This window comes from Balaenoptera borealis (assembly GCF_965194805.1).
Source record: "Balaenoptera borealis genome assembly, chromosome: 6".
Taxonomy (NCBI): domain Eukaryota; kingdom Metazoa; phylum Chordata; class Mammalia; order Artiodactyla; family Balaenopteridae; genus Balaenoptera; species Balaenoptera borealis.
Window position 1 is genome coordinate 18,082,280 of NC_138863.1, and position 19,446 is coordinate 18,101,725.

General features: G+C 59.8%; 2 protein-coding genes and 1 long non-coding RNA gene across 12 annotated transcripts in view; 1 reads left to right on the top strand and 2 right to left on the bottom strand.

Annotated features, from left to right (window-relative positions):
* Positions 1–5,751, bottom strand: part of ASIC4 (acid sensing ion channel subunit family member 4) — a 23,489-nt gene extending 17,738 nt beyond the window's left edge. For both annotated transcript variants that reach the window (XM_082396515.1, XM_082396514.1), the window contains exon 1: positions 3,796–5,751. In XM_082396515.1, the coding sequence (XP_082252641.1) occupies positions 3,796–4,377 (582 nt within the window). In that variant the 5' untranslated portion in view covers positions 4,378–5,751. The remainder of the gene's footprint in view (positions 1–3,795) is intronic.
* The window catches only part of LOC309630813, a 19,639-nt gene extending 2,999 nt beyond the window's left edge, over positions 1–16,640 (top strand). The window contains exons 2-3 of the long non-coding RNA XR_014245944.1: positions 155–374; positions 16,397–16,640. This is a non-coding gene — a long non-coding RNA (uncharacterized lncRNA). The remainder of the gene's footprint in view (positions 1–154; positions 375–16,396) is intronic.
* Positions 12,317–19,345, bottom strand: GMPPA (GDP-mannose pyrophosphorylase A). Of its 9 annotated transcripts, none has more exons than XM_082396519.1 (13): positions 19,273–19,345; positions 18,316–18,376; positions 18,113–18,210; positions 17,124–17,227; positions 16,669–16,855; positions 16,250–16,309; positions 15,064–15,194; positions 13,872–14,006; positions 13,661–13,758; positions 13,446–13,492; positions 13,176–13,268; positions 12,885–13,053; positions 12,317–12,616 (listed from the first exon to the last, which is right to left on the bottom strand). In XM_082396519.1, the coding sequence occupies exons 2-13, from the start codon at positions 18,353–18,355 to the stop codon at positions 12,516–12,518; spliced, it is 1,263 nt and encodes a 420-aa protein (XP_082252645.1). In that variant the 5' UTR covers positions 18,356–18,376; positions 19,273–19,345; the 3' UTR covers positions 12,317–12,515. The 9 variants fall into 9 exon arrangements, 8 of the variants coding, with proteins under 8 accessions (XP_082252645.1, XP_082252644.1, XP_082252643.1 ...); XM_082396518.1 differs by having other exon boundaries at positions 19,016–19,301; XM_082396517.1 differs by having other exon boundaries at positions 13,446–13,579; positions 18,316–19,323.
* Positions 19,346–19,446: the final 101 nt, after the last annotated feature.

Below are 19,446 nucleotides of genomic sequence, written 5' to 3' on the forward strand. Positions count from 1 at the left end.
GTGGTGCTGAGAACAGTCAGGTTAAAGAGAGCCAGGAGCTGGGGTGGTGGCATTTCTAACAGCTGACACTCTGAGTGCACATGTGTGGCAGGCAGTGTGCTACGCCCTTTACAGCCATCTCTTTTCATCCTCACAACCACCCGAATTGTTTTAGGTTCTAATATTCTATATCACGAAGACAGAAACTGAGGCTCACGGAAGCTAACTTCTCCAAGGCCACACAGCCAAGGTTTGAATCCAGACGGTCTGGCTCCAGAACCCACACACTTGACCGCTCCACCGTACAGTCCCCAGCTGAGAGGAGACACTGGAATTTAGAGCCGCATTTTACAGCTGAAGAAACGAAGCCTAGGAAGAGTGATTTCTGCCTTCTAGTAAGTGGGCAGGCTGAGAGCAGCCGCAGGGGGGGAAGTATAGATGGGGCTTGGCGCGCTGGGGCAGGGGAGCGGATGGTGGTAGGAACTGAGGAGGAAGAGAGAGAACATATAAGTGGTGGTGGAAGGAGGAGGTGGAGGTGGGAGTGGGTTGGTATGAGACTGGGTGAGGAGGGGGCGGGAGAGAGAAGAGATGGGGTGAGCTGGGTGGAGGGGCATATGGGTGGAGAGGTGGGAGCCTCACTCCTCTCGCCTCTCTCCCCTCCCCTCCTCTCCAAACCTCGCCCAGCCTGCTTCATCCGTTAAGCCTTCCCAGCCCTCTTCAGCCCAGAATGGCCTCTCTCTCTGAACCCAGGCTCTTACTATCCACGTACCTCGTTTGGCAATTAATCCCGGCTCCTCCTGACACTGCTTGCATGGCTGGTTAACTCTTCCATTGGTTAAGCTTTTTAAGCGTCCCCATCCCAGCTCCACCACAAGACTGGAAGCTGCTTGAGGACAGGGACTGGGGACCAAGGCTCCCCTTCTTTGTTCTGCACCACAGCACCTGGCAGCGAGCCTGGCATGTAGTAGGTGCTCAGAACTCCGTGTTGATTGAGTGACTGATAGGGAACCGGTGAGGGGATATTAGGGAGCATGGCGGTGAGAGCGACTGCAGTGGTGACAGAAGCAAGAGCAGCAGCTGAGGGGACTGGGGGAGGGCACATTACCCGGAGTAAAAATAGGCTGGAAAATGTGACATTTATTAACTTGGATTCCGGAAGAAAGGTCACAGCAGAGTGGGGAGTGGGAAGGAGGAAATGGGGAAAGCAACAGAAAACACATACCTTCCCCAAAGCGCGTCGTTGTCACTGACCATCTCAGCACACGTGCCCTGGCAGGTACCCACCACTGATTCCTGCACCCATCACCCCTCCATAGATCCCAAATCCCCATCATGGGCTCCATATTCTCACCACGGAGTCTATTGTGGACCTCATGTCCTCATCAGAGACCCCTGATGTCTTTGTCTCCATACCCCTTCTCCAGTCTTGCCCACACCATACACCCCCATCTTCCCCGTTACCATGGATCATCCCATCCCAGCCGTAATCCCAGACCCTTGTAAACTGGCAGCAGACTCAGCCTTAGAATGCCAGGTCCAAGGGAGCGTTACACTCAGCAGATGGGGGTTGGGGTTTGGGCAGAAGGGTATGGGGACTAGGCTGAGTGGGGGGCACCGGAATTCCCCAGGGGACAGGTGGGTCCAAGGGGAATTCCTGGCCCCCAGTGCTTGCTTTGCTCCTCTGCCCTCCATTGTCCCGCTGCAGCCCCAGAGCAGAGACCCACAAACTTCTGTCCTTTTCTCTCCATCCTCAGGGTACGAAAGGGCCTGTGGGATATCCACCCTCACCTCTGCCTGGCCATCCCCAGATTAAGAGGGACTCGCCAGCTTTAATCAGGGGGCTCCCTGTTCCCATATCCTCCAGGCACCTCCTCCTTTCCTGGAGGCCAGGCAGCTACCCCCTGCCTCCCTCACCTTGCTTCCTTGCCCCTCCATCTCTTCCTCCTCTCCCCTCCCCCCGAGGCTTCATTACTCTTCCCCTTGCCCTTCCACCCCCCACCGGGGCCTGGGACACAAACTCCCACTCAGGGACACAAAGCCCCCATTGATTTCTGCCCCAACAGCACCTGCTGACATGGGCTCTGTCCCCACCCCCAAAACTCAGGGGTGACGATGTCTCACAGAGGAGCCCCACTGACCCGAAAGGCCACATTCACACACTGCTCCTTAGGGACAATCGCTTCGAGAGCGGTGATTTTTTCCTGGAAGAAGGGGCGTGCAGCTGGACAACAGGCCAGCGCCATCCCCGCCCCCCCCCCTCCCCCCGCCCCAGTTCCTCTCCCAGCACGATCCTCCTTCTCATCCCTTCCTCCATTTCTACGCAACTCCCGCCATCCAATGGCAGTAGGACCCCGAGGCTGCAGGCGTGGTGGGGGCAGGAACACGGGTGGAGCACGTTTCCTGGTGCTACTGAGGCAGTGAGTGAATGAGAGCCTGGGTGCGGGCACCGGGCCATGAGAAGGAAAAGGTCCCCATCTGGGGCTGGCGCTGGAGGCTGGGCTGGATGGGCACCACGTCGATGCCATGGATTTGCACATGCGCTGGGCGGTGGTCCCAAGAATGAAAACACACACCCCACACACCACACATACACAATGCCGGGGGTAAACTGTGGACTGGGGACAGCAACTCAAGCACCAGGAATAATAGACAGCCTGTGACTGTGGGTGAACAGAGCACCGACAGACAGACAGATAGACAGCATACAAGACACACCCCCCACACACGCCTCACACACCCGATTGTGGGAGGTGTGCATGGGAGGGTAGCCCAAGCCGACACTGCACTCCACTCCACTCCTCGTGAGAGTGTGTGTGTGTATTCGCACATATGGGAGAGACAGGGAGCAGGGGCTGAGGTAGATGGGGGTGTCACAAGGGGGGACGGCATCCACGGTGTGACCCTGTCCTCAGCAGCTTAGTAAGAGCTGGGACGTGGCACGGGCACGAGCAGCTCTCCAGGTGCGTGGGTGTGCAGGTGTGCACGTGAGTGTAGTGACAGGGGCACTGAGTGTGTGTGAGAGAGTGTGCAGGAAACTATGTCCCCATGCAGTAGGGGTGTGTGTGTGTGTGTGTGTACGCTGGGCAGCACTGAGGGTGAGCCGTGCACATAAGAGTGAATGAGTGATCCTCAGTGTAAGAGCCAGAGCCGGGCAAGGGAGCAGCAAGAACCAAGAAACAGAGGGAGGGCCTGGAAAGCGGGAGAAGCTGGAGGGGCAGCATGAAAGAGGGATGTGTGAGGGAATCAGTGAAAGGGGGTGTGTGCGAGAGACACAGAGACAGATAAGAGACACTGGCGCCCAGTGTATGCGAAGATCGGCTCTATCCAGCCTGCCGGCCAGGCCAGCTCCCCCAGAGGCAGCCCTGAGTCCCTCCTTTGCTGGAGCCCCCAGAACACCCTCTCCCCATCGCCCCTGTTGGGTGGGGAGAAGAATCCAGTGGCCACAGAAGAAAAGGAGAGCAAGAGGAAAGCGGGGGTCACTTGGTCTGGCTGTGGCATGGTGCGTCCCTTCCCTGCAAGCCGACCAGCTTCTGGGCCCCCGGGTCCACTCCAGGACCCCCGGCCCCCAGACCTAGGCACTGCAGCGGCGGCAGAGCCCGAAGAAGAGTGGCAGCAGCAGGAGGGTAAGCCCCCACGAGCGTCCACCGCTCCATGCTGGGGGGCCTGAGGGCAGCACCGGGCTTGGGGGCGACACGAGGCCAGCCTCTGGCGGCGGCAGGAGGGGAAGCCCTGGTGAGGATGCCCTGCGCACCACTCCCTCCCCCACCGCCAGCCTCTGGCCACCCCAGGCTGGGCGGGCCGGCTGGCAGGACTCACCACGGAGAAGTTGCTGGCGGAGCAGTGGTGCCCGCTGAAGTTGCAGCTCTTGAGCATGTCGGCGAGCTGGTGGCCAGTGCGGTTGAGGATGTCTACCATGTCGGGCTCTGGGTAGCGCAGGCCAGCGGCACGGTGCCCGTCCCGGTCTTTGGGGGGCAGCCCGGTCAGATTGGCCAGGTGGAAGATGTCGGCGTCGCTGAGTGCCGAATGCCGGAAACGGTTGATGTTGCAGAGGGTGACGGCTGGGAAGCCCGCCACTGGGGCTGGGGCAGCCGGGTCCATTACCACCAGGTGAGGCCGGGTCAGGTAGCCCCGGGCCAGGCCAGCCGCCTGGTACAGGAAGGCAGCCAGCGAGGTGAGTAGGGCCAGTGCCCACAGGGTTCTGCGCAGTCCATGGGGGCCTGGGCCACAGGCCCGGCCCAGCCCGTGCAGAGTGCTGGTGCTGGCAAAGGTGGCCAGGTCCCGGGGGGCTGCGGCCCCCCGCGCGGCCCCCAGGAGGCTCTGCTCATCCCCTGCCTCCTTCTCCTTGGGTTTCGCATCCTCCTCTGCAAATTTGATTTTGCACACAATCTCGATCGGCATCTGTGCCCAGCTGCTGGGACTGGCCGGAGCCTCCCTGCCCCTGTCCCTCTCTGGCCAGCAGCTCCCGGTGCCCTCCGGAGTGGCGGCGGGGGCAGCGGCTGCTCTTCTAAACTCAGGGCAAACGGTAAGAGGACGGGGACAGGGTGGGGGCCTGAGGTGGGGGAGTCACTCCCACTCCCGGCAGCTCCGCAGCCCTGGCGCTGCCGCCGCCGCCTCTGCCGCCGCTTGTCTCTCTCCTCGATCGTCTCCTTGTGGCTTCCCTTATCAGCACCGGCACAGCTGTCAGCCCCTGCGTGTGTCCCTGCGAGCGAGCGAGCGAGCGAGCGAGGGAGCGAGCGCTGCTCCACCACGCCGCGCAGCCCCAGCCGCTCCGCTCAGCATGTGCTCCGGAGCCCACCCCGTGCTTAATAATTCAGGACATGTCAACAGCGTTTCACCGGCGGCACGGGCGGCAGGAGCCAGGCCAGGGGAGGGGGCGGCCCCCAGCCCGGGACAGGGATCGCCCGTCCCTACTGCCTTAGACCTCGTCGGGATAGCCCCAAACTCTTGCTACACCCTAGCCATTTGTGGGGTCCCCGCATGGCCCCACTCCCAGGCCACCCGGAGAGAAGGGTTGCACCTGGAGTCCTTCGCTCATTCTGCCACTTTTCTGGACCGCACCCCAGGAGGGGTCAGCCGACTCCATCCCCGACCTCCTGGCCTCCCTGACTCCTGACTGCAGCCACCCAGCCGCCGCCTGACCCCACTACCCCACTCACCGCGGCTTCCAGAAACTCCTTGGGAGAGCCACTTGTTTGAATGAGGGAGGGGAGGGGAGGGCAGAGCAGAGAAGGGCAGGTGAGACAGACAAGGGGACAATGGTGGCTCCACCAAGATTCTTGGCTTTCCTATAGCTTTGCTCCCGACTTAACACCCACCATACCCCTGCCCCCTCTGGGATGCTGGCCGCCCTCTCCCCGACTTCACCTCCACCCCCGAAACTCAGTCTCTCGAGTGTCTGGGACAGAGGGCACCCTGGCTGACTTGTACATCTGTGACCGCTTTGCTTCCCCAAATGTTCCCCAAATCCCTGGCCAGGCCGGGGGTCGGGGGGAGCGTGTTGGGTGGACAGGCCGGGGAGCAGAGGAGGTATGATGTGGGTGAGAGGGTGTGGAACGGAGGTCAGGAAGAGCCCAAATGGGGGTGCTGGAGGGAGCAGAGATGTGCTGCGCTTGAATGGGAAGGAATGCAGTCCTAAGGAGACGGATGCAGGGGGGCCTGGCAGAGGGGCAGGGGAGCCCTGGGATGGCTGCCGCCTTGCGGGGAGGAAGCAGGCATGCGGGCTACTATCACAGGCAGGGATGGGGCCCCTGGTGGCCAGCGGAGAGGAGGTGATGCCTGGGTGCCCCCAGGGTGGGGGTGGTCACCGTGAGCAGCTTGTGCTCTGGGGGGGGGGGCCCTGTGAGAGCGAGAGCCCTCATGGGAGAGGAAGTACTCGTCCCCTAGAGGAAAGGGGGGGGCTGATTAATCGGGGCGCTAATGAGCAGCAGGGAGAGGAAGCTCAGAGGGGCGGGGGAGGCGGCTCCATCGATCCGAGCCGCAGAACCGGCAGCTGAAAAAAAAAAGTGAGAAGGGAATCGATCTGAGGGAAACAGCAGCTGCTGGGGATTAGAGCCCGAGGTCCACCCGCTGCCCAGTGGCCACCCCTCCCCTGCGGCGGGCCTGCCCTGCCGGTCGCAGCCCCTGCCTGGCCTGGGAAAGGGGCCCAGGGATGGCTCCCCTGGGGAGCAGGGAACCACTCTGCTCACCCTTGGTTGCAAGGCCAGGTCAGGCCCCGTCCATCACAGGTCACCCCAGCACGGAGCCCACCCACACGCAGCCGCCCACCAACCCTGGCCCTTTGGGGCACCCTGTTGGGGTTTGTCTCCAGCCTCTCATCAACGTAGCTTCCCCAGCGGCCCTTTGGCTGGGCTTCCCCACAAGCCGTCTCCCCCAAGCTGGGGAGCTGAGGCCCCTGGGGTCAGGGGCTGCATCTGGCAGCATCCCAGAGGGGAAAGGGGCTGGCACGGAGAGCAGCTGCTGAGTTAGCACCCAGAGCCTCCAAGCGACGACAGACTGTCCCCATCTCTGCCCCCTGCCCAGGGGCAGCCCCCTCCCATGCTCACCCCTCCCTGCTAGACTACCAGACCCTTCTAGTACTTCCTCTCTCACCTCCTTATCCTCCCCAGCCTCTCTCTTCCCCTTTCTCCTGGTATTGATTTTTCTTTACTGGGTTTTTTTTTTTTTTAAAGGTGATTTAATTGCTTTTTTAAGGTTACTTCAGTCTGGGGCTCTGCCAGGAAAGCGGGGAACTGCCCCCCAAGCTCTCCCCAGCACTGGTTGCCACCCAGGACTCAGTGTGTGTCACTAAATTGTCCTGCCATCCAATGAGATCACAGGGTCTTTCTCCCCAACATACTGGCCTCCATCACGAGCCCGAAGCACGCCCTCTTTTCTCCTGAGGGCATGTCGGGGAGCCTTCAGCCTCTAGAAGGAATGAAGTTGGGTGGTAAGCCGGTACTGGGGGGCGGGCAGGGGCAGGGTGGTGAGGGGAGTTCCAGGCCACCAGGAAGTGGAGCAGCAGTTAGCTGCATGCCCCCCCTCCACCCCCGCTGCCCTACAGCAAGCTGTCTTCAATTGTCCCCAAGTCCTCATCCTCCAGTCTCCCAGGCCCCAGGGATATGGTTGTGCTCAGTGGGAGCCCCCCCCCCCCCCGCCATGTCCTTTCAGACCATCCCTTGGCCTTTTCCCGCCACTCCTCCAGCCTCTTCTCTCACCCACCCTGTCCCCTTCCACCCTTTTCCCCTCTGGCCCCTGTCCTTTCTCCCCTCCCTTTCCCTGCTTCCCTGCCTGCCTCCCTCTCTGCCCGGCTGCAGTTGGGTGATAATCTCCCTCATTTAGCCTCCCGGCTGCTTCCCCGGCTCATTGCCCAGCTGGTCCCTGGGGCCCAGCCCAGCTTCTTCCCCACCCCCACGCCCAGCCCTGCGCCCAAGCTCCCCCATCCCTTCCCCGCTTCCCCCACCCACTCCCAGGGGACCAGCTGCCCCCTGCAGTGAGCATCAGGGCCAAGTGTGGCTAGCCAGGACCCAAGCTGGGTGTGAGCAAAGGGGGAGGGGCTGCCAAGGACTCTGGGGGTGGGAATGTGGGTGCAGGTTCCGGAGGGGCCGGTGGGGGGGGAGTGTGGGGTGCAGGGTCAGGATGTGAAGCCTCAGCCAGGCATCCTCTGCCCACCAGTTGTCCCCATTCCCCAGATTTGTTCGCAGTCCAATTCTCCACCCACCCCCCAGGGGCTGAACTAGGCTTCCTTACAGAGAGAGAATGGTGGATGGACTGAGAGGCAGAGATTAGAGTGCCATCTGTACAGCCTGACAAGGCAGGGCATGGGGATGGGGGGCAGAGAGGTAGGGAGGGCAGGAGGGTTCTGACTCAGAACACCTGGTAGGGGGCACGGAGGTTTTCTTTGGGCAAAATGCTCCAAAAGGCAGACCTGGAGACCTCCCAGGATCCTGCTTGTGGGGCTCCAAGGAGGCTCCAAGGCCCATCCTGCACCCCGAGCTCTGGGGTTGCCTCTTCTCCCAGCAGGGACCCCCAAGCTGAGCTGCATTTGCCCCTTCCCCCCATTTGTGGGCCTTAGACTTCCAGCCTGGGTGGCCCCACTCCTAAATGACATGACCCCCAAACTCCTAGATAGCATTCTAGGGGGAGGCCCCAGTCTCCCCCTGCTCACAGAGTACACCCCTTGCCACCCTGCCCAGCTCAGACACCTGTCCCAGGCCTGGCTCTGCTGCGGACCAAGGCATGAGCCAGTGTGGGACAGACGTGGGTGGGAAGGGACACGGATGGGGGAGGCGGAGGCCGGGACTGGGCCAGGCCTGGCTGGTGAGCGAGCAGCGGTGACAAACGGGCTGTGCGGGGGCCGAGGGGCGGGGGGCGGACGGCGGCTGATTTATCTGGGTTATTTATGCTGCGGACGAGGCAGGAGAAGCGGTTAATGAGAGTTCCAGCAAAGGGGGTGGGGAGGCCCGGACGTGATCTGAGGCAACTGAAGAGGGTTAGCGTCCCGCTGCCGGGCCCTGCCCCCACTGCCCGCCAGCACTCTGCACACCCTACCCTATCCAAGGACCAGCCCAGCCCTGCCCAGCCCTGAGCCCTCTACTGTGGCGGGCACCAACAACCCAATCCGGGGCAGTGGGTTACTGGGATTGAAGGGGACCATGTCCAAGATTGAGGGGCTGCTGGAGGAACCGGGGGAGGGGGCCAGGAGATGGAGGGGGCAGGGAAGGAAGAAAGATGGAAAATCTTGGCTGGTCAGAAACTGACCAAGTCTGTGGGGCCTGCGGGGGAGGGTTGAGGCGGAAGGAGATCAGTGTGGGGCTGGTGGGCAGCTGCAACCTCGGGGCTGAGGCTGGAGAGAGAGCAAAGGACACTGGGGTGCAGATCTAGTGTCAGCCAGGAGTCATTATGGGGGGCCTGAGAGGCAGAGACAGGCCAGGGGGTGCTGGTCAGAGAGAAGAGAGAACCGGTGAAGGAGGGGGGAAGAAGATCCCGAGAAGGAGGGGGAGAGGGCTTTGCAGCAGCGAAAGCTGCTGGGAGCAGATAAGGCGGCACAGTAGCAGCAGGGATTAAAGCTCTGAGGGGCAGGGACGGGGACGAGGCGTGGGACACCGGGGTGGGGGGAGGCAGGGAGGAGAGGGTTGAGGGCAAGACACCTGGGCCAAGGAGATGAGAGCGAGAAACGAGGGCTGCAAAGGGGCAGGATTTAATCAGAGGCCAGAGGTGGTCATCGCCTGGGAAGCGGGATGGTGGAGGCGGGGAGAAGGGACTCCTGATCACCCGGGCTGAGTAGGGGGGACTTTTCCGCCACCAACGGAGGCCCCATACCGTGTGCCTTTTGGGGTAGCAAAGCTAAGCAGAGGGGTGCATTGCTGAGCGGAGGGTACTGCAGATTGTTGGGGACGGGAGTACCAGGGCCCGGCCCTGGGAGCCACCGAACTCTGGCTAGAACTTGGACGTGCAGGACATCACCTCCTTGAGGCGGCCAGTGGAACACAAGAGTGTCACGGGGACCTTGACCACACTCAAGGGTGCCCAGCCAGTCGGCCCTGGGATGGAGACCCCATCACGTCCAGGGTGGCAAGGACCAGTGCTTCAGAGGGGGTTTCTTTCTGGGGAGGGGCATGGGCACGGAGGGGGGCACTGGCTTCCCGAGGCTCAAGCTTCGGACTCAGATGCCCCTTACCACCCCCTGCTCTCCTGTTCTCCAAGCCTCCCAGAAGCGTGTGCCTGGGGAGGGTGAAGCCCCTGTTCCCTCCAGACGAGGGCGAGAGCGGTTCAGAGGTGGCCAAGGCGGTGGAAGGGAGCCTGGAGGGAAGGAAGGGAAGGAGGAGGAAGGGGTGAGGGCGGCAGGCAGGGCAGAGTAATTGCATGTTTGTCAGTTCTCCTGTCTCTGCACACGAGGGAGCGTGTGTGGTGGTGAGTGTAGCTTTGCCTCGACGAGTCTGTGTCTGTTGGCAGAAGTGTCAGTGCGTCTGTCTCAGGGGTCTGGGTTCTCCTTGGCCCCCGCCCCAACTTTTTGTTTTGGGGAGCGCGGCTCTGGGCACACCCAGCTGTGCTCCGTGCTGATGCGGCAGATGTGGCAGGGCCCCAGCTGTGCCTGCTTCCCGGAGAGGGGGAGGGGGCTGCAATCTGCTCCCCCACGATGGCTGCTAAGTGCCAGGGGGAGGGGATGGGGATGGGGGTGGGAAGGAGGCCCAGGCAGGAGGGAGATGAGGGCCCTGCCACTCCCCCCACCCCATCCTGGCCAGCCTCCCCCAAGTCTGCGTTCTTGGCTCGGCCTCTTCCCCCTAGCTGGCTCCCGAAGCCCATCCAAATTTCTCTCCACGCTCAGTCCCGGTCGGTCCCCAGCTCTCCTCCTCTGTCACCCCATCCAGCTCAGTGCCAGGGACCCGCCCCCCTCCCCGGCCCCCAGCTCGCTCCCCCTCGCTGATTTTACAGAATAATCTTTTTATGGAAACTGAAAAAAGCACTAATGGCAGGAGCGCACCCCTCCCCCGCATCCCTCCCCCCTCATCCCCTACTTCCCACCCCAGTTCCCTCTGTTCTCGCAGGGCCAGCACCCTCCTACCCTTACAGGGCCAATGAGGTCCCAGAGGTGGTGAAGGGGGCTCCCTGCCCTCTCCCCTCCGGGGGCAGGGTACTCCCACATCCTGGGCTCTGGGCTGTGCCCTCAGAGGTGGAGGGATGCTAGGCCCTCCCAGGGCAGACTAGGCTGGAGAGGAGTGGGGGGCATCGGAACTTCTCTCCTTAGACCCCGCTCCACCTGAGCACCCATACATCAGTAACATCCTCCGCGTTGCTGGGGGGGGGGGCGCACCACAGAGACCTCAGCTTCACTAACCCCCCTTCACTTTAAACACTGACCCCGTCCCTGTCCAGTGCCTATCCCCACCCCCACTGGGCCCAGGAGGGGGGGTCCCGGGGGCCAGGGCCTGACACAGACTTATTGGATTTCACAGTGTTTTGCTGAGAAAATAATTAAATTATCATATTTATGATGAAGCTGCCATGGCCCCTGCCAACCACTCGGAACAGAAGGGTCAGGACTCGGGGGAGGAGAGGAAGGGACCCAGCCCCTGGCCCTGTGGCCCACCCCTCTCCCAGCCCTGCCCTCAGGGGGTTGACCCCAGCCCAGAGGAGGCATCTGCAGACCCCTCCGGACCCCACACCGAGGTGACGGAAGGTGTGGGCTGGAGGCAGAGACTGGAGGGACCAGGAACGGGAACCAGGAAAAGGGCTGCGTCCAGGCAGGTTGTAGGTCAGGACCGCTAAAACCCCCGATTGTTTCACATGCACGTGCGCTCTGACACAGCCTGCAGGGCCTCCAGGGGCTGGGTGGTCACACCTAGCCCAATCCCCGGGCCGCCCTCGGCCCAGCTCCTGAGAAAGTGCATCCTCCTAACAGCCCAGCTCTGAAGCTCTGAAATCCTGGGCTCTGTCCCAGACCCTGGTGCTGATAACCAGGCCCCGGCACCCTGCTGCCTGCCACCCTGCCTGCTGCCAGGACCCCCTCCTCCCTCCCACCCACGCCCTGCTCCCCCCCCATTCTCTTCAGGTAATTAGATTCCTCTCAATTAGCAGATTACCATCATTACCCGCTCATCTGGCAACTAAGCTCTGCACCCACAGCTGGGGAAAGGGGGGCACCGGGAGGGGCACACGGGGGTCATGGGCAACCACGAGAGATGGCTGGGTATCTCTGGGGCTTCAGGAATGTGGAAGGAAGACTGAGACTCCCCCCAAAGAGCAGAGCCAGGGTGGTGGGAGGTGGCCAGGGCCCCTCCCCTCCCAGAATGGAGTAGCTCCCACTGTGCTTCCGGAGAGAAAGGCACCAGCTCAGGCCCACCCTGCCTGCCAGGGACTAGGAAGCAGATACCAGGCCTCGGGCGGGAGAGAATCCCCGACCCCGCCAAAAGCCAGGCTGGGAGCAGATGGAGCTGGCAAAGCAGAAAGCAGGCCGGGCCGGGGCTCAGCAGCCACCGAGGAGAGCGGCTCCGGGTGATCCAACCTCGGGCCCAGGGCTCCCAGCCCGCACCCCACTGCCCAACCGAAATCCTCCCCCCTTCCCTTCGGAATCCTTCCACTCTGGAGCCTGAGCCAGGCCCAGTGAAGAGGAACAGGGAGGCGGCGTCGGGGTAGGGATGAAGGCGGGGGCCAGCCGGCTGGGAGCCTTGAGGGCCTTCCTCCAGAGCAGCGCGAGGGGCTGAGGCAGTGGGAGGGGGAGATTTACCAGGGCTCCAGATTCATTATTCATGAGCCCAAAGCAACGACTCCAATTTAAATGCTAATGTGGGGGGGCCTGAGTCAGCCACCCCGCTTCCACTCTCACCCCCAGCCCAGGCACAAGCGGAGTCCTTACTGGCTCCAAGGTTCACCCGGGTTTATTAGGGAGTGGAGAGGGAGGCCACCAGTCCCCCGGCCACCCACGTTGCTCCCCGTGTGCGCGTGCGCGCAGGAAGAGCCTGGCTGGCTTCCTCCGGTCCCTCCTGGACAGAGGCTGGCCATGCAGGCAGGAGCCTCAAGGGGAGCGGATCAGAGTTGGGGGGAACTTCAGGCAGCCCCTCTCAGAGGATGATCTGGTTGGTGAAGCTGCGGCTCAGCTCCTTGTGTGGCAGAACAATCGAGTTCAGTATGAGCACCTCGGCAGGGATCCGGACGCGGCAGCCTGCAGTGTGGACAAGGGCACCAGGGGGAGGCCGTGGGGAGGGGAGGCGAGGGGCAAAGAGCTGGGGGCCACCGCCATCCGGGAGGGATCCCTCCCTGCCCATCTGTGCCCTGGCCTCATACCCCCTGTGACTCACATAGAGCAGACACTGGGTAAATGTTTGCTAAAGGAATAAACACACACACACACACACACACACAAATGCTCCCACAGGGCACGGCCATCACCTGTGGAGGTTTCTCACAGCCTAGGGCCCTGGGAAGCATACCTAGGATGGTGATGGCAGGGAGCAGCTTCCCATCCTTGAATAGGCTCTCACTGTCCATGTGGGCTCGGGGGTCGTTGGGATTGGGGTCACTGGGGGTACCCTCCACGCGGGCCCAGCGCCCCACGGTGCTCCCCCAGCCCACGATGCTGTGCAGGACACACGTGTGTTCCTGCCAGACAGGACGATGTGAGGTGAGGGGGTGAGAAGGGGCCAGGTGCAGAGCCCACGGGGCTCACCCCTCCCCTCAGCCTCTTGGGGCGCCACGGCTGCTGGGTGTGCCTGGGTGCCTACCTGCAGTGTGGCTCCGTGGAGGACAATGCTCTCTCGGAGCCGCACACCCTCGCCTATGGTCACCCCCTCCCCGATGGAGACGTTGGGGCCCAGCTGTGGAGAAGAGCACAACCATAGCCTTGGAGGGCCCCAAATCCAATCCCCTCATCAAACACATAAGGCTTGAGGCCATAGGACAGGCTGTGACAAAGTGGAGAGACCGCTACTCCGAGCACGGGAGGTATCTGTACCGCCCCACCCATGCTTCCCCTGGGCTGGGCCACCACTTACCACAGCAGATGGGGCCACCTTAGCTGTTGGGTGGATGTAAACGTTTCCTAGAAGCAGAAGAGAGGACCTGGGGGCAAATACCCCAAACCACATCTGGTTCAGGGAGGGCAGGGATTGAGACTTCACATCTGGATCTAAGGTCAGGAGTCACAGCTCAGAGGGGAGAGGGGGCTGGGCTGGGGGGCAAAGGTTAGGAATTGGGGCCGGATGGGTACCTCGAATCCGTGGACCCTCTGGGGTGTGCTTGGCCAGGCGTTCTGGGTGAGTGAGCTGGTACTGGCTCAGATAGAGGCGGGAGGCATAGAGGGCTGAGCTGGGGGCCAGAAAGTGGTGCAGGGGCTCAGGGGCCAGCAGGGCCTGTGCCCACCACCCCAAAGTTTCAACCTCCAGGTGACCCAACCACCCCATCAGAGGCCCCTCCCATACCCTGCAGACTTGATCTGACTCCAGATACCATCAGTGAGGTGCACATAGATCTGGCCCTGCCCGGCCAGGGCGGAGAACACATCCTGCTCCAGGCGGATGGTACCTGCCCCAGGCCACAAGCCTGACGAGTCCTCCCTGGCACAGAGGAAGGGATGCTGACATCAGTTCCCCAGCTGAGCCCAACTGGGGGCCAACAGTCTCTTGGGGATAGGAATGAGAGTGAATCCCACCACCTCTCCAGGTCTGGTCAGATCTGCTCCAAAAGGATGCTCACATCCCAGGAAGCTCTCCCATCACCCTCATACACATCACCTCCTCTCCTCCCTGAGCTGTCGGTGTCCCCAGGCACAGACCTGCTGCTCATCCTGCCCCACATCCAGATGGAGTTCGACCAGACCTGGCTCCTCCCCCTTTTCCCATTCTCCGCCACCCCATCCACTCCTCTGAACCCCGCCTCCGGTCACCCTCCCTCTCACTCACTGGATGGAATGAAACACAGACAGACTCACCCCAGAGGAAGGCAGCTGGTGGGGGCAGAGACAGTCACAGAGAGAGAGAGAAGAGAGAGATGGTGGAGATGCCAGCTCAGCAGAAACAGACAGAGAGGCCGGGAGAGATGGAGAGAGAAGCAGAGAGATGGATGGGAGTGAGAAGATGGTGATGAGTGAATGAGTCTTGAGATGGGGAGATGGGCGGGGGAGGCGGGAGCAAAGGCAGGGATCCACAGAAAGGAACAGGTTCCAGGCCTAGGAGGATGACCCTGGACTTTGGCTTGTGGTGAGCAGGGCTCTGGGGCACTCAGCCTGAGAGTACACGTGTGTGTGTGTGTGTGTGTGTGTGTGTGTGTGTGTGCGCGCGCGCGTGTGTGTGTGTGTCTCAAGCCTGTGTGCACCCAACTGTGTGTGTTGCCGTCTGTTCTAAAAGGCATCTCTGGGACACTCAGGGCTTGAGAGAAATGGACCAGAAGGGGAGTGGGCAGGCGGTGACAGAAGAGGAACTGGGATGGATAAGGAAGAGGGACAGAATGAGGTTAGGAAGGGAGGGACTGGGAGGCCCAGCTGGAGAGGACAAGTAGAGATGAGAAGGGGAAGGAAGGTGAGCGGGTGGAGGTGGAGCCTGCAGAGACTGGGGCCGGGGGGCTGGTCTGTGACCGGGGGCACTTGGGGTCTCAGGGCCATGGGGCCTGCCTCACAGTTGCCCATCCTGCTGATTACGCTGGAAGACATCCCGAAGGGGCTTCAGGGCTTCCGGGGAAAAGAGATAGATGCCACAGTTGATGATGTCACTGACAAAAGTGCTGGGTTTCTCCACATAGTGCAGGACCTGAGGACACAGTGGGCTGGGATCAGTGGAGGAGAGGCCACTGCCATCACCCCCTAAGACCCTCTGACCTCCAGGTCCTCCCTGCTGCCAGAGTGGTCTTCCTAAAATGCAGACTGCATCTTGCCGCTGGCCTTCACCTTCAAGATAAGTCTGAACTACAGGCCTGTCTCCTCCCCACCTCCCAGAGCTTCCAGAACACAACTCCATGCTACTGCACGCCTGCACTGGGAATGTTCCTTCCCAACTCTTCATTTGGAAAACTCGGCTTTCAAAACCCAGCTGGCATTGTCACTTCCTCTATGAGTCCACTCTGCCCCAGAGTTGGCTTCTCAGGTCTGGGCACCCCTGGCCTCTGGCCACACCTCACCGGTAGCACTTGTATCATTTGCGATGGTTGGTTTTTGACTGTCTCTCCCACTAGTCCAAGGGTTCCTGAGAAGCAGGGATTGTCGTTCGGCTATGTTTCCCTCACACCTAGCTAGTGCCTAGCACAAAACTTCAAAAAAAAAAATTCATGTGTGTGTGTGTGTGTGTGTTTACATGTATTTTTAATACTAAAGCTTGAACAAATAAAAGGGGTGCATGGAAGTCAGTCAGGCTCAGGGGCAGGGAGCTTCACAAACAAGGACAGAGACCCTCTGCCTTGATGATTATGCTCCTCCCTCCATAATTCTGGACGCATGCTGTTTCCTGCCTCCTGGCCTTTGCACATGCTGGTCCCTCTACCTGCAACGCCTTCCTGTCTCCGTCATCTAAACAAATCTAAAACTCAGCTCAGACCTTGCCTTCTCCAGGGAGCCCTCCCCTCCCCCACCCAGACAAGGCTGGGTTGGGCCTCCTTTTGTGCTCTCATAGCACCCTGATCATTCATCTACTGTTACCCCTTCACTCTCGACGATCTCTGTAGAAAGGATATAGGATGAACAACTGAGGGTATGCCCCACCTGCTTGACAAGACTGGGGCCCATCCCAAAGCACTCCAGCATTCTCTAGAGGTGGAGTGGGAATGATGATACACAGAGCAAGCGCCCAGCCAGCCCCCTCTCTGCTCTCACCTCATGCGTCTGTGGATTCTCTACGATGCAGCCGTAGTTGAGGGATTGTGTCCTGTTAGCCTGAAAGACAGACACACCGAGACAGTGACCTGCCAGCTCCACGGCAGCAAGGTCTGTTTTCTCTTTCTTTCTTTCCCTCTCCTATAGCACCTGGCACGCATCTCTGCTGCTGTGGACAGGGCTTCAGCAAGGGTGAGAACTGACAGCTGCCGCCACTCCTCCCCCACTCCCTACTGCTGAGCAGCCGAAGGGCTTGGGGTCTCCACCACCACCTCCACCACTGCTGGGGTTTCAGGCACATCTCCCTCCTGATGCCTGATCCCACCGCCTGGGCTGTCCCTGCCTCCCTGACATCCTGCACTCCAGAAACCTTCCTGGATCACCCCCTCTGCACCCTCCAGCCCCCCTGGCCCCCTCACCGTGGTGCCAAGGAGCAAGAAAGGGTGAGGCTGGTGTCTGTGGACATCCAACATAGTGCTCAAGGGGAAGTCGGAGCAGACGTCAGCGTTGAGCACGAAGAAGGCTTCGGGGCCTCCAGCCAGAATTTGGTCCCGGAAATGGTAGAGACCACCCCCTGTGCCCAGGGGGGCAAATTCTTGCAGGTACCTGTCCCCAGGGACCACATGGCCAGCTCAGTGAGATCAGAGGAGACAGATACCAGGAGCCTGGGCACCTGACTCCTCCTGCTCCCAGGGTTATACCTGCCCGAGGCCCACAGAGAAGGCAATATACTCAGGGATTCAAAGATGCCCAAATAGGAATCCTCCTAGTGTGTGAGGGTGAAGCCTGGCGAATGCTGACTTACCCCACTCCTGAGAACCAGAGGCTTAGTGCACTGACCCCCCCAGCCCATACAGCATGTGTGCACAAATACCTGATCGGAAGGTTAAACTCCTGTTGGGCAGCTTCTAGGAACCGGGTAAGGGGCTCATCAGGTTGGTAGAAGCCAATGAGCAGAATCTCCTGCATCCCAGGGACCTGGGGACAAGGGAAGAGGTTGGAAGAAAAAAATATCTGAAAGGAGGGAGAAATCCCTGGTACTGGCCCATAAGTCTGGAGAGACCAGTTTCATTCTCAGCTATGGGGCCCCTGGGTACTCACTTTCCCACTCTGGCCCGTTTTCTCCTCTGGACAATGAGGAAGTTGGAGGAAGTCTCAGTCCCTGATCTTTTAACCTTTTATTATTCTATTATCCCCTGCCCCCTCACATCTGAATTGGGGCTCACCCTAGGGAAGATTTTGCCTACCAAGCTGCGTTAAAGAATAACCCATAATTTCCCCCCATATTTATTATGTGTCAATCTGAGCTTGAGATGAGGATATCATTTATCAGGCGCCTACATTGTACAAGGCACTTTACAAACATCATTGCAAGCTTTGCCACCCCACAAAGCAGGTCTAATCACCTCCATTTTACAAATAAGGAAACTAAGGCTCAGAAAGGATGGGAAATTTGCTCAAGTCCTTACAGGAGGCAGAGACTGGATTCAAATAAAACCATGCCTGCCTCAATACCAAAAGCAATAAAGAAATTAGCTCCACAGTGAGCAAAGGTATGAGTTCTGTGCTTTGCTATCATTAAGGTTCCCCCTGCTGCAGTGTTAAATTGTCTCTAAGAGTCTTGCCTGATCCCACATTCCATGCTTTAAAAATAGGAGTGCAATCTGAGCACGAGGCCAGAGGAGACACTAGGTTAGGGGAAGACAGCAGAGCAGCTGTACCACACAACTCCAGGGGGCGACATTCACATTTTCACTTCTAAATGGTGGTCCCTGTGGGAAGGTCATGGCTGGAAAAGGGGGAAATACAGCAAGAAGGAGATGAGCAGGAAGTGAGGTGGGAGAGGGGAGCCTATGGGGTTACCTGGGCACAAGCCTCAATGTGGTGCTGGATCATAGGGACCCCCGCCACAGGAAACAGTGGTTTGGGCACCTCAAATGACAAAGGCCTGAAGCGAGTCCCTGGGAGAGGAGAAAGAAGCACATTTCAGCTTCCTGCCTCCCTCTGTCCCCACCCCACCAACCACTCCAGCCCAACCTCCTCCCCCAATTCCCCTGGCTCCTCACCCTTTTGAGGGCCTCCAATCAGGATCACAGCTTTGAGCATGATGGCGATTGCTACCTAAACCTCAAATCCCAACAGAAAAGTCAGGCTCAGATCTCACACCCCAACCCAGGAACCTGACTCATACCCCAACCAAGCCCCCAAACCCCAAATAGCAACACTTAGTCCCCTCGGAGGATGTAAATCCGAAGTTCAATGTAGACCTGCCCCGGACACAACACCTCACAAATCTCACACAACTCAAATCCTAGCCCAGCCTCCAGCCAGCCTTCAAACCCCACAGGGATTTCATCCAAATTCTGAAATTCACACCCCACAATTTGACCCCTAACAGACTTCCCTCTGGCCACAAATTCAGCAAACTCAGAAACTCAGCAGGAGAAGCCCTTCTCAGACCCCAAACCTCAAAAAACCCCAAACCCACCGATTCCCAATGGTTGCATCCTCACTCTAGATGTTAAGCCCTGAACCCCAACAGTGAACCCTGAATACTGAACCCCAGACCCTGAGTGAGCCCCAAATATTTAACTACAATCCTAAGAATGAATCCCAAGTACTGAACTAGTGCAGATCCGCATCTGATGCATCCCAAATCCTAGCAAAAAAAACTATATAGGCTGAACCTGAATCCTAAAACCAAGCTCTAGGTTAACTCCGACTCAAAAGACAAGATTCCTTTAGCATCCCAAACACCCAACCTACCAAGCCCTGAGTACCGATACTGACGACAAGTACTGAATCTCTGGATTCGGAGAACTGATTGCTGACCCTCTGAACCCCACAACTGACTCTAATAAACCCTAGCCTCGCGTAGCCAGGGGTTGTGGAACCAACACAAGAGCGGAAGTGCGGAAAGCCAGCCGAGGCCTCCGAGCCTCTCTCGGTCTACCGTCCGTCCTCTGCCCTCTACCCCTTTCGCCGCCCCTCCACCGGCTCCCTTTACCACTGGCTCCCTTTGCCACTAGTTCCCTTTCGCCAGATCTGTCGCCCACTACTTCTTGCTCCTTCCGCGCACGTGTCTTCTCGCAAGTCGCGAGAACTCCTTCGCGGAGTCTGCCGGGAATTGTAGTTCTTACTATCTCCTTGCTTTCTAACCGAGGGAGGAGGTGGGATTTATGGGAAAGTACGGGGGC

What these genes read in the sequence shown, in the direction of transcription:
- GMPPA (XM_082396517.1), bottom strand. Translation starts at nt 18,355, where the DNA reads ATGCTCAAAGCTGTGATCCTGATTGGAGGCCCTCAAAAGG. An exon ending in GAGTTTAACCTTCCGATCAG is followed by an intron (nt 16,856 to 17,123) that starts GTATTTGTGCAC and finishes CCCTGGGGACAG; the next exon opens with GTACCTGCAAGAATTTGCCC. An exon ending in AGGTGGCCCCATCTGCTGTG is followed by an intron (nt 13,269 to 13,445) that starts GTAAGTGGTGGC and finishes TCTTCTCCACAG; the next exon opens with CTGGGCCCCAACGTCTCCAT.